Consider the following 13,869-nt stretch of genomic DNA (forward strand, 5'->3'; position numbering starts at 1 on the left):
GACTTTAGTTCCCAGAGAACTTTCACTTACTCAAACCCCAAGATTTTCATTCTGTTTAAATATTTTGGATGTAGCCCTATCGCAAAGGCATTGGACATTTGCCATCAAACATTGGATTCTGAACAAAATTTAAGGTTTTATCAATAACTCAAGTTGTAATTATGAGCTTTAATTATTGTATTTTAAAATAGTGACAAAATTAGGACTTGCTGATGTGTAGAAGGCTACATATTTCCAAGAAATTGCTATTTATTTTGAGTAGTTTTTCATAATTTTTGGTCACATTCTTAGCAATGAGATAGCCAGGTCACTTCTTATTTGTGTTAATGTAATTGTTTGTTATTCTTTTCTATTTTTCTGTCTTTCTTCACTTTTTAATCTTTCTTATATTTTCTTTTTTTTAAATTTTATTTTATTTTTAAACTTTACAATATTGTGTTAGTTTTGCCAAATATCGAAATGAATCCGCCACAGGTATACATGTGTTCCCCATCCTGAACCCTCTTCCCTCCTCCCTCCCCATACCATCCCTCTGGGTCGTCCCAGTGCACCATCCCCAAGCATCCAGTATCGTGCATCAAACCTGGACTGGTGACTCGTTTTATACATGATATTATACATGCTTCAATGCCATTCTCCCAAATCTTCCCACCCTCTCCCTCTTCCACAGAGTCCATAAGACTGTTCTATACATCAGTGTCTCTTTTGCTGTCTCGTACACAGGGTTATTGTTACCATCTTTCTAAATTCCATATATATGCGTTAGTATACTGTATTGGTGTTTTTCTTTCTGGCTTACTTCACTCTGTATAATAGGCTCCAGTTTCATCCACCTCATTAGAACTGAATCTGTGCATTTAGAATAAGATAATTGGTCTTCAGGAAACTGTATCAAGAAAATTATATTTCTAGAATTAACAGTAGATAGTCTGGAGAAGGCAATGGCAACCCACTCCAGTACTCTTGCCTGGAAAATCCCATGGATGGAGGAGCCTGGGGGGCTGCAGTCCATGGGGTTGCTAGGAGTCAGACACGACTGAGAGACTTCACTTTCACTTTTCACTTTCATGCATTAGAGAAGGAAATGGCAACCCACTCCAGTATTCCTGCCTGGAGAATCCCAGGGACGGGGGAGCCTGGTGGGCTGCCGTCTATGGGTCACACAGAGTCAGACACGACTGAAGCGACTTAGCAGCAGCAGCAGGCCTCCTATAATTGAAGTGCAAGTTCAACACATAGGGAAATTCACTATTATTATTCATTGTTCTAATTTCTAATATAAAATAATTGCAAAGGGAAAATTAACGCTGGATATTAACTTGAAGAAGATTACATTATTTTTGCCTGGAATCTTGGTGATACCCATTTTGCTGTTCCAAAGACTTTTTGTCTTCTTTCATGTTTCCTATAATGGTCTGGTTAGGTAACATGTCTGATAACTGAATTCCAAACTGAATAATAATTATAGAAAAACAAGTTTAGTTCGGTAGTAAATGTACAGTGGTAGACAGTAAGATTATGGAAGAAAGGATAGCTGGTTGTCTTTGTCTATTTATTTGAGAATAGAATAGTTCTCCGTGAAACTCATAAAAATCAATGACAATGTGAGGAAATATCCATTTTCTATAGACTAATTGTTAGGCCAATTAATAAGTTAAAAAATCCATCAGTGATAGACAACTAAAGGCTAGAATAAAATAAGTTTAAATAATACCATGCTGATCCAATTTGTAATCAGTTTTTCCCAAAGCCTCTATTAGAATATATGCTTATAGAACTTCCTATATTGAAAATGCCTCTGTCCATTATCTTAGGTTCCAAATTTGAAAGATTTTCTCACATTTATAGTTTCATAATATAACTTCACTTAAAAGACAAGGTTTGAGATAATAGGAAACTTGAGTTTCTACATCCCTTAACCACTATATATTTCCCTTGATTTTAGAGCAGTGATTCTTAAACTACACTGTGCCCCAAAATCCCCAATGGAACTTGTTTTAAGAATAGATAGGTTTATAGGATTTCCCCTAGATATGATTCAGTTGGCCTGGTAGAGCTCAGAAATCTGTATTTTAAATAAGCACCCCTGTGATTCAAATTCATGTGAACTCCAGTTTTCATCTAAAGAGTTGGAAATTATTGATAAGTAGAAAGTGCACATGGTAATCAATTGCAGATAATATGTCCTCTTTAATACATTAACCTCTGTTACCATCTAAACCATACTCACTGTTTATAAAGCATCCAGAAAATGTCACCAATATTTTATTCACAGGAGTAATAAGCATTTAAAATAATATTTAATATAATAAAGCAAATATCTGGAATGGGTAGCTAACCAGATTTATTAATTATAGATTATATGGGAAAACTTTATTGTGTTGCTTATTTTTCTACTTTGAGTAAATTATTTTTCTGTAAACCAAATCACAAATGTCCATTTTCTTCTTCCACATACACTTAAAATTTCTCTGTTTAACTTTAGAGCAACCATCTAAACCTGAAATTGTAAGCAAAGCCCCATTTCTTGAGACAGACAAGCTTAAAAAGGTAAGAACTTATTTTTGATTGATTGCCTTTCCTTAGTCTATTGTTGAATGCCTTTTCTTGTCCCCAGATGCCAGGACAAATAAGATAGACTTTGCTCTGTGGAGTTGCCAGTGTTCCAGGCACCAGTTAGAAAGTCTGCACAAGGTAGAAAGGAGACACAGAGGAAGATGTGGTTATTTCTGAAGGGAGGAGGGGGAGATGAGAGTTTCTTTTTAAAAAAAGCATAAGTCTTTCTTGTTTGAATGAACTGAACGTTTAATTAAGTCATGGTAGATGAGTACATTTTCTGCACACCACAGTCAGAAAGGGCTTCCCAACAATATGAAATAATACCATGTGAAAGGAAACGGCATGGTTGGGAAGCACATTATTTGTACTGCTGGAATTTTGGGTGCTCAAGCCAGTGGGCAAGAGAGCCCAGTAAGAAGTAAATCTCAAGGGTTAAGAGAGGCTGGATTCTGACAAACCTTCTGTCATGTATAATGTTTGGTCTCTATCTTACTGACAAACTATTGAAAAGTTGAAGTAAAGGTATAAGATCAGATTTGTACAATCATATTAGCAGAGATTTGAAGGAAAGACAAAACTGGAGTTCCATATATGAGCACATCACCTGATTCATAATCTCATTTTCACTAATTAGAATAGCCCAAATTTCCTTTATTGGAGGAAAAAGCAAGTTCAAAATTCCTTGAATCAGATTAAAGTTGACTGCATAATATTATTTGATAAACACTAAATATTAAAACGGAGAAGGCGATGGCACCCCACTCCAGTACTCTTGCCTGGAAAATCCCATGGATGGAGGAGCCTGGTAGGCTGCAGTCCATGGGGTCGCAAAGAGTCGGACACGACTGAGCGACTTCCCTTTCACTTTTCACCTTCATGCATTGGAGAAGGAAATGGCAACCCACTCCAGTGTTCTTGCCTGGAGAATCCCAGGGACAAGGGAGCTTGGTGGGCTGCTGTCTATGGGGTCGCACAGAGTCAGACACGACTGAAGCGACTTAGCAGCAGCAGCAGCAAATATTAAAAACTGGAGTAGGAAATGACAACCTACTCCATTTCCAGTATTCTTGCCTAGAGAAGCCCGTGGACAGAGGAGCCTGGTGGGCTACAGTCCACAGGATTGCAAAGAATTGTACATGGCTGAGCATGTACACGCATGCACAGACACACACACACACAAATATTAAAAACACATGTGAAGTACAGTGGTGAGGATTACAGTTCATTGTAAGTATATGTCATCTGAAATGTAGCATGAAGTTGGAGAGGCAGCCTCATTTTAACACCGTTAATGATTCTTTCAAATGCAGATCTATCAACCATGGTAATAGCCAATGTTAATGCAGTTATATTATTTAGTTAACGTTAAAAATGAAGACTGTCAAAATTAATTGGGTAATGCTTTTAAATGAATGTGATTTTACTAATGGTGGCAGCATCTACTGCACATTTTAAAATGGGCAAGACTATAATTTTAAACACAAGACATTGTTTTTATGTAAGAGTGCATTCATTCAGTCCTTAGTTGGGACTTGTAAAATGAATGGATCAAGAAATCATTGGAGTAACTCTGCATCCCTTGAGGAGTCTGGGGCTTTCAAATGGACAACCCGTGATGGAACCAAGGTTGTAATATTTCCTCTCTATATTGCAGTTGGGTGAGTGCATTTCAAAAGACAGTTATCCAGATGGCAACATCACATGGTACAGGAATGGAAAAGTTCTGCAACCTCTTGAAGGAGGTGGGTAAGAAGTGGGCAATAAATTCAGGTGACCTGTTTTGCCTTTCTCTTGTCTAAGCATTCTTTAGTCTATCCTGAGTCTAAATGCATTGCCCTCTTTTGATTTATGACTCTATATTCTTTGTTACTTAAGTATCCATTAAATCAGTAAGGGATTTTTTAAAACCCGTCATTTTAGACCTTGTGCAGAAGAATCAAGAGCAGAGAAAATTATCTCTGTATATGGCATGTTCTAGAAGTTAATTAAAGTGAGTGGGAGATACAATTCCCAGGATTCTATTTCTGTCCATGTCTCTAATTCATGCTTTTGAAAAGACATCTACCTCACTACATGTCAATTTTCCCTCCTGTTAAATGCAGTAAGAAGGACGAACCACTTCTCAAAGTTGCTATGACAGTTAATTAAGGGCTGTGATTTTCCGATGAAAGATCCTACCATTAGTGTTCTTTATTTTCTTCAGCGGTGGTCATAATTTTTAGAAAGCAAATGGACTCAGTAACTCAGCTCTATACCATGACTTCATCCCTGGAGTACAAGACAACCAAGGCTGACATACAAATGCCATTCACCTGCTCTGTGACATATTATGGACCATCTGGCCAGAAAACAGTTTACTCTGAACAAGCAGTTTTTGATATTTACTGTAAGTACCTCAATATAATTATACAATTTTAATATATTGGAAAAAATGTTCCAATGTTAAGTCCCAATTCATAAGTTCTTTGGAATCTATTTCCAAATTCCCATCCCTATTCCATAGTACCCAAATAATATCTTCCTTTTTGCAAGACCTATAGAATAAATGCTCACCCATCTTATGATAGCTTTCAGTCTCTACTTTGTTATTTATAATCATCTCCTCTGTATTCTCTAACTTAGTCTGATTTCTTCTGTTAATTCTCAACCCTGGTACATAGTCATGGATTTTGTAGGAGTTCAGAATGCGGCTGATGGTTTTCTGAATGAATGACAGATGAATAGAGACTTATGACTGATTGGTTTTCTAGATATGGAATTTCCATTTTAATAAAGAGAAATATTTTAATAGTGCAATCAATTGCATAAGTTAGATAGGATGTTGAATTCCAAGGTATTTTGTTTAACTTTACACCACAGATTTTAAAACCTGCAATATTAGACTACAAAGGAACTTTCTTGATCATCTAAGTCCATTATTTTATTTAACAGCAAAATGAGACTCAGAGACTTGCCCTAAATTAGCTTTAGCAACTGGATTAGAATCCTTTTCTCCAATGCTATGTTCCTTCCTATAAGATGGAAGTCAAGATAATATGATTTAGAGCAAAGATGCTGGCTCAATCAAGTTTCATTGCTGTCAGTTACTATGTATTTCTAGAAAATAAGCTTAACTACTTTGTCTCAGTTTTCATATTTTGAAATAGGAAAAATATAATACTTAACTCATGGTGGTGTTATGGAGATTAAGTGAAATGAAAAATCTAAAATAGCACTATATGTAGCACATTAAATGCCTGTTAATAAGTACTATTATCATTTTTACCTAATAAGCATATAGACATATTTTTCAGGGAATGAAAAATATATAGACATATATTTCAGGGAATGATACACAATATTTCACTATTTTTAATGAATTATAAATTCCCATAATACTGTCATATGTTGTAGAATAACCTAATACTTCTACATCTATTTGAGAGAAAGAGTAGAAATGCCCATTAAACCTTCAAAGAGTTTTATCTCAGCTACATTTCTATTTGGGTTCCATGAAGTGCAGAATCTTATATAAAGAGCAAAACTGAAATTCCACTTGCTCTAACCATCATGAGATGTTTTGCCTTAAACTTTGTAAACAAGTTTCAACTTGATTTAAAAGCAAGGATTGAGAGGATTTCATCATGTACAGCTTATCTAAAATCAAACTATTATTTCTGTATGTGGAAATAGAACTCTGTTCAGGGATATTCAATTGGAAATAAACTATCTTGGTGTAAGTACAGAAGTACAAAATAGGAAAGAACATCAAGATGAGTGGAAAAGATTGGAAAATTGGCTTAGAAAGAACAGAATCTATGTGAATATCAGGCATGGGGAAATAGATGGGTAGAAAAGTCCTTGGATGAATAAGAAAGAAATGATTTTACTGTGACTGGCTGTGCGGGACATATTTGGCAGAGCTTTTGAGAAGCCACAATGTATGCAGTGCTGGCCTTCAAAGCTAAGACCCAAAAGTGTTTAAGACATTGTCCTGACATTCAAGAGGTTTCTCCAGTAGAGAAGATATGTGCATCAGAAGGAAATTGTCAGTGCAAGGTTGCAACTGGTAAGTGCCACAGAGACTCAGTGAATAGTCCTGAGAGTTCAGGTGTGCAAGAATAGTGATCCCCAGACATTATTGTGCATCAGAACCCCCTGAAGGACTTGTGAGAATACGGACTATTGGACCTGGCTCTAGAGTTTCTCATCCAGTAGGTATGAGACCCAGGTTTGATTCCTGCATCAGGAAGATCCACTGGAGAAGGGAGAGGCTACCCATGCCAGTATTCATGGGCTTCCCTGGTGGCCTAGCTGGTACTGCAATGAGGGACACCTAGGTTCGATCCCTGGGTTGGGAAGATCCCCTGGAGACGGGAACGGGTACTCACTCCAGTATTCTGGCCTAGAGAACTCCATGCACTGTATAGTCCCTGGGGTCGCAAAGACTTGGACATGACTGAGCGATTTTCATTGCTCCAGTATGACTTCAGAGAAGAGAAAGAGGAACTAAATGAAAAGTACAGAAGTATACATTCAAGATAAAGAAATGTGATCAATTCATCTTGAAAGTTTTATAGAATCTACCTCTTTCATCTGTGTATATCTGATTCACAGTGTACCTCTTTCATCTGTGTGTATCTAATTGTGCCTTTTGACACTGCCTAAGATTATGCCACCATTCCTCATTGCTGGTATTTTTGTAACAGCTTCAAAAATAGTTCTCCTGTCTATTCACCCCAAACTTCCCTGCAAGCTGCGGCCAGAAATATCTTTCTAAAACACAAATGGGAACATGTTACTCCTGTGATGAAAACTCTTTAGCAACTCCCCAGATCTTTCAGGGTGATGTTTACATTTTCAATTTCAAAAATGCCTTGAGTCTCCTATAGCCGTGGCCCTTTCCTTTCTCAACCTTCACCACTTCACTGCCTTCTGTAATCTGTTCTATTTTCCAGATCCCTCCTGTAGAATGCTGTGTACATTCCTATTTATATGCTGTCACGCTGTCACCTTTATTATCCAGCAAACATCTTATTTTTCAAAACCTAGCTCTGGGGTCAGCTCCAACTGGAAGCTTCCTCATCTGGTGAATCTATAAGCTACCAGTGATTGCTATGCTTATGCATCTTAGGCAGTTTTAATGTTGTTACAGTCTTAATTTATAAGTTTGATGTCATCATAAAAGAGTTTTATTTATGATGGACACTAAGGACAGGGAATTGCTGTTTTAAACTTTGTAACTCTTAATTTATAAGTTTGATGTCATCATAAATAAAAGAATTTTATTTATGATGGACACTAAGGACAGGGAATTGCTGTTTTCAACTTTGTAACTCCAGCACTTAGTACTTGAACTAAACAAGTATTAACCAAATGAATGAACATAAGATAAATGGAGAGATGAGAAAAAGAAAAACTGAGTAGACCCTTTTGTTTATTATGTAGGGGTATATATGGAGTAATGAGATATATGATTCTTACCCAAAGTAAGTTCAAAGCAGTTGTGGATACCAGATTAAGAAATTTTTATTTCAATCTTTGCTTGTTGGGAATGCATGAAGACTTTTAAATATCATTGTAATAGTCAAAGCACTATTTCCAAAACTGATTTAGAGAAAATATGTATAAAGATGTAGAAAACAGAAAGGCTTATGGTGAGGAACTAAATGTCGTTTAGTGGCAATGTTTCAGATGTAGATTAATTAGAGCCTTCACTAGGGAAGTGTTGGGAGAAGAGAAGGGAAGAATCAGATGCAAAATATAAGGATTAGTCATTAAGATTGGGTGATTGAGTGGATAAGAGAAGACAAAGGAGAAAGCTGGAGTAACTGGCAGACTGATGATTTACTAATAGAGTAAAATTCAAAGTCAAAGGGAGAGTATGAGATCATTAATTTTGTTGGACGCACATTAGCCAGCATCCAGAAAGCCACTGTTAAAACTCCAACGTGTTACATTAACCCCCTCATCTCAGTCTAGGTCTTCAACTCTCCAGTACAGAGCAGAGCCTATTGAAGAAGGGATACAGACAAGCAGGGTTAAAATAAAGCAGAAAGTAAGATCGATTATGATTCCTGGCTGTTCTGGTGTCAGCTTTGGTCAGAGATATGCTGCAGTGACGTGAGACAGACCAAACCAGGCAGAGAAGGGCCATGTGAATGAGTGAGGGAGGCCTAAAAATGGAAGGCCAGTGGGGGACAAACTTTATTTACTTTCCCACTGTACTGAGAACTGGTCAGGGAATTACCTCGGGCAAATTCAGAAAAATGAACAAATATACTAAGTCAATTACTGTTTAGCCTCAGAACCTTCTGGGCAAATATTCAGAAATGCCCAAGCATGAAAAAAGTCAGAGGCAATCTATAACAACCCTTCTAGGTTTCTTTTTTTTTTTCTGCCTTTAATCTTAGAAAGGCAAGTAAATGATTGAAAGAGATAGAAGGAAAAACAGCTATACTACTTATTCATCTCACTTTATTAGCTAATAGCAAAGTAAGTCTTCATAGATGGATTCTTTTTAGTGCTGCCAGTTTGGAAATATAGACACATGCCTCAGTAGTTATTAAGCCTTGTGGAAAAGGCTCTCTAAAATAAACCTTTACATTATATGATTTCCAAATTCATTGTTCATTGTATTACCAGCTACATAACAAGTGAATATATTAGAAAATGGGTCATTTATAACTGCCAACACCGCCTCCTTTGATTTCCTGTTGGGTAGATATGGTCCACTGTGCATCCAGCTTTTAATTCCTTTAGCATTCTACTGTTGAGCAGTAGCCTTGACCAAAGAATACCCTTTAGCCCTATTTTCTCCTTAAAAATGACCGAAATGGAATTTAAGGTTGCATCTTGGCTCCAATGAACAGAAAAGAATTACAATACATTCACAGTTCTGTTGATTGTATTATATTAAGGGTCTTGCTCTGTTTATGGGATTCATCTTTCTGAAAGCAAATCTGCTCTCCTGCAGATCAAAAATCTTCCTGGTATTATTTGGCTCATGTCCCTTTTTATTTAATATAAGATATTATTGTGTAATATGAGTGTGGGGGTGCCTGATAGTTTTAGCTCTTTTTCTAGCAATCTTTCCAAACTGTAAGATATGTGTAATATAGTTAAATGTCCTTATAATGAGATTATACAATGAGATTGTTCCTACTGGTCTTTTACACATAAAATAATTATGGTCATTCCTATTTCAGGTAAAGACATTTTGCTAAGAAGAAATTGATTTTTATGTAACAGAGCTTCTTTGTAGTTTGCTCTAACCAAGATTAGTACTTGTTATAGCAAGTAGCTATTAACTTCAGTCCTTCTATAAAAAGATACATTTAAGTAATTACCATTACTAGCTTCTTGAGAAAACTGTGTATAATTTAGTCACTTACATTATATGTACAAAGTAATTTGGTACTTGATGAAATGGTTAACTTGTGTTTGTGACTCTTGCAGATCCTACAGAGCAGGTGACAATACAAGTGCTGCCATCAAAAAATGCCATCAAAGAAGGGGACAATATCACTCTTAAATGCTTGGGAAATGGTAACCCTCCTCCTGAGGAGTTTTTGTTTTACTTACCAGTAAGTGATTCAGGATTTTTACTTGAGCTAGACGGCTATCATTCTGTCCTATTGTTTGGCAGTTGGCTGACATTAAGAATTGTATGTTCTTGGGCAGCTTAAGTGAGAAAGGATGTTATTCTTAGAGACAACGGACACCTGTGGAATGTCCTTTAAAAGTTTTTTGGCATATGCCAGTGTTCTTGCCTTTTTTTATTCAATGTTAAGTGGAATCAGGGACAAACAGGAGAAGACCTGATCATAGGAAACCATAATGGTAGAAACTCAAAGTCTCATCATCCAAATAAACCAAAATAATCTGCTCTTCATAAGCAGACAAATATAAAATGTAGAATGATGATAGCAAATGGTTTGATGTGGATTCTAAATCCACACAGAGGGTGTTCCTGAACACCTCCAATATAGGGACACTTGTGTTGCCCATTATATTTAGCTTGATAGAGGAAAGCAATGGGCTATATCTTGCCATCATACATGGTCATGAAGGGCCATTTTCTTAACTTTTATCAGTATTGGAACTGAAAGAAGTGACATCTAGAGGATAATTTGGCTGTGTTCTAGATGTCATAGTGCTGTGGAACCAGACTAGGTGAGAGCTACGTCTGAGGACACTTGCTTGCTCTCCCATAGCCTTCTCAGGTTTGTGTTTGACAAAACATTGCTTTGGGAGAAGCCATATGCAACTCTTACTGTGTTTACTGCAGGGGCCTGTTCATTATGCTACCCACTGCATTGTTCAGTAATGCTTAAGACTATCAACCACAGATTACTCAGAAGACAAGTATAAGTGATTTCTTTTTACTTTAAGGAGCTTTCCTAGTGGCTCAGATGAAAAGAATCTACGTGCAATGCAGGAGACCCAGGTTCAATTCCTGGGTCAAAATCCCCTGGAGAAGGGAATGTCAACCCACTCTAGTATTCTTGCCTGGAATATGGGCAGAGGAACCTGGTAGCCTACAGTCCATGGGATCGCCAAGAGTTGGACACGACGGAGTGACTAAACACTTTTCACTTTCACCTTTATACTTAAATGTTGACAGATGATTCTATGTATCCTAATAAACTGACATAGTGTTTTTGTCTGATATGCAAATGAAAATTTTAAACTAATTACGTTTCTACATTGATTTTCAGGGATTACAGAGCCAAATTTGTGTCTTAGTTTTAGCAGTCACTATGTTTTTTGTTAATATATACTCCTAATACTTAAAATATATTTTTAATTCTTAGTTACTAGTTCTTTTTCTTTTAAAAATTTATTTTCTCCTCCCTTCCTTCTTCCCTCACCTTCTACCTCCCTTCCTTTCTTTTCTCCCTCCTTGCTTTCTTTCTTTAATTTGATATATGTTATGTTTTCTTTTAAGCTGTCTCAAATCTTTTTGTTAAATTAAGAGATAAATGTAAAAATAAAATATTAGCTATTTTTTTAATTTTACTTTAACACAAGCCATAATGTCAAAATATATGCCATCAATACAATGTAAATTACCTTCTCAATTTCCTTAGAATCAAATTATCAGTTATTTTCCCAGGATTCAGATCATACAAAATCTAATATCATTTTTCCAATCAAAGAAACATATTCCTTTGTTTTTCTTATCTGAGAAAAATGTCATTTTTATCAACAAATACAACTGTTCTTATTGTAGCTACCAAGTATAATCATCTGATGTTTTTGCCTCTATCAAAAGGGACAGCCTGAAGGAATTAGAAGTTCAAATACTTACACACTGACAGATGTGAAACGCAATGCAACAGGAGACTATAAATGCTCCCTGGTAGACAAAAAAAGCATGATTGCTTCAGCAGCCATCACAGTTCACTGTAAGTCAATTTATTCTTCTTTACTAACTTCATTTGAAAGGCCTTTTCTCATAGTCTAACTCTGCTGTCTTTTCAAATAAATTGTACTCTATTTTTCTTAAATAATGTGATTTCGATAGATATACTAGAGACCATCAGAGTGAACCCAAATTTGGTCCTGCCATTAGAGTGGTAACATCTGCATATCTGATGTTACCCTTTGCCCTACAATATTAAATTTGCCCTACAGTATTAAAATCTTGAACAGATCTAATAATTGTAACTGTTGGCAGTGATAAACCTCTGTCTCCTATCTAAATGTCTTCAATTTGTGGTATTAAAATATTCATGTGTATCTTTTTTTAAATATTTTTTGGCATTGCTCTCTTTGGGATTGGAATGAAAACTAACCTTTTGCAGTCCTGTGGCCACTATTGAGTTTTCCAAATTTGCTGACATGTTGAGTGCAGCACTTTAATAGCATTATCTTTTAAGATTTGAAGTAGCTCAGCTGGAATTCCAGCACCTCCACTAGCTTTGTTTGTAGCAAGGCTTCATAAGGTCCACTTGACTTCACACTTCAGAATGTTTGGCTCTAGGTGAATGATACCACACTGTTGTGGTTATCCTGGTCATTAAGAACTTTTTTGTATAGTTCTTGTGTGTAAGTTCAAACTACCACACAGCTGTACTCATTTCAAATGATTCTGCTCAGTATCCTTCAAGAAAGGCATCAGCAGTGTGTGAACTGAGAACTTACAGATTTACAAGCTGATGTTAGAAAAGGCAGAGGAACCAGAGCAAGTTGCCAGCATTCGTTGGATCATAGAGAAAGCAAGGGAATTCCAGAAAAAGCATCTACTTCTGCTTCACTGACTATGCTTCACTGACTAAAGCCTTCAACTGCATAGATCACAACAAACTGTGAAAAACTCTTAAAGAGATAGGAATGCCAGACTACTTTACCTGCCTCCTGAGAAACCTGTATACAGGTCAAGAAGCAACACTTAGACCTGGACATGAAACAATGGATTGGTTCCAAATTGGGAAAGGAGTACATCAAAGTTGTATATTGTCATCCTTCTTATTTAACTTATATGCAGAGTACATCATGCAAAATGCTGCGCTGGGTGAATCACAAGCTGGAATCAAGATTGCTGGGGGAAATATCAACAACCTCAGATATGCAGATGTTACCACTCTAATGGCAGAAAGTGAAGAACTAAAGAGCCTCTTGATGAAAGTGAAAGAGGAGAGTTAAAAAGCTGGCTTAAAACTCAACGTTCAAAAAATGAAAATCATGGCACGTAGTCCTATCACTTCATGGCAAACAGACGGGGAAACAATGAAAACAATGACGACTTTATTTTCTTGGGTTAAAAATCACCTCAGATGGTGACTGCAGCCATAGAATTAAAAGATGCTGGCTCCTTGGAAGAAAAGCTCTGACAAATCTAGACAGTGTACTAAAAAGCAGAGACATTACTTGGCAGACAAAGGTCTATATAGTCAAAGCTATGGTTTTTCCAGTAGTCATGTACGGATGTGAGAGTTGAACCATAAAAAAGGCTGAGTGCCGAAGAAATGATTCTTTTGAATTGGGGTGCTTGAGAAGATATTGAGAGTCTCTTGAACTGCAAGGAGATCCAATCAGTCAAACCTAAAAGAAATCAACCCAAATATGCATTGGAAGGACCAATCCTGAAGCTGAAGTTGTAATACTTTGGCCACCTGATGCGAAGATCCAACTCACTGGAAAAGACCATGATGCTGGGAAAGATTGAAAGCAAAAGAATAAGGGGGCAGCAGAGCATGAGATGTTTAGATAGCATCACAACTAAATGGACATGAATCTGAGCAAACTCTGGGAGATAGTGAAGGACAGGGGAGCCTAGCTTGCTGTAGTCCATGGAGTCACAAAAAGTCGGATGCAAGTTATCAA

At 36.7% G+C, this 13,869-nt stretch overlaps 1 protein-coding gene across 2 annotated transcripts in view; it reads left to right on the plus strand.

Moving 5' to 3' along the window:
- Positions 1–13,869, plus strand: part of ALCAM (activated leukocyte cell adhesion molecule) — a 225,897-nt gene that overhangs the window by 168,737 nt on the left and 43,291 nt on the right. For both annotated transcript variants that reach the window (XM_070368771.1, XM_070368775.1), the window contains exons 4-8: positions 2,486–2,550; positions 4,214–4,301; positions 4,763–4,945; positions 9,997–10,124; positions 11,816–11,948. In XM_070368771.1, coding sequence (XP_070224872.1) covers positions 2,486–2,550; positions 4,214–4,301; positions 4,763–4,945; positions 9,997–10,124; positions 11,816–11,948 — 597 coding nt within the window. The remainder of the gene's footprint in view (positions 1–2,485; positions 2,551–4,213; positions 4,302–4,762; positions 4,946–9,996; positions 10,125–11,815; positions 11,949–13,869) is intronic.

This window comes from Bos mutus, chromosome 1, assembly GCF_027580195.1.
Source record: "Bos mutus isolate GX-2022 chromosome 1, NWIPB_WYAK_1.1, whole genome shotgun sequence".
Taxonomy (NCBI): domain Eukaryota; kingdom Metazoa; phylum Chordata; class Mammalia; order Artiodactyla; family Bovidae; genus Bos; species Bos mutus.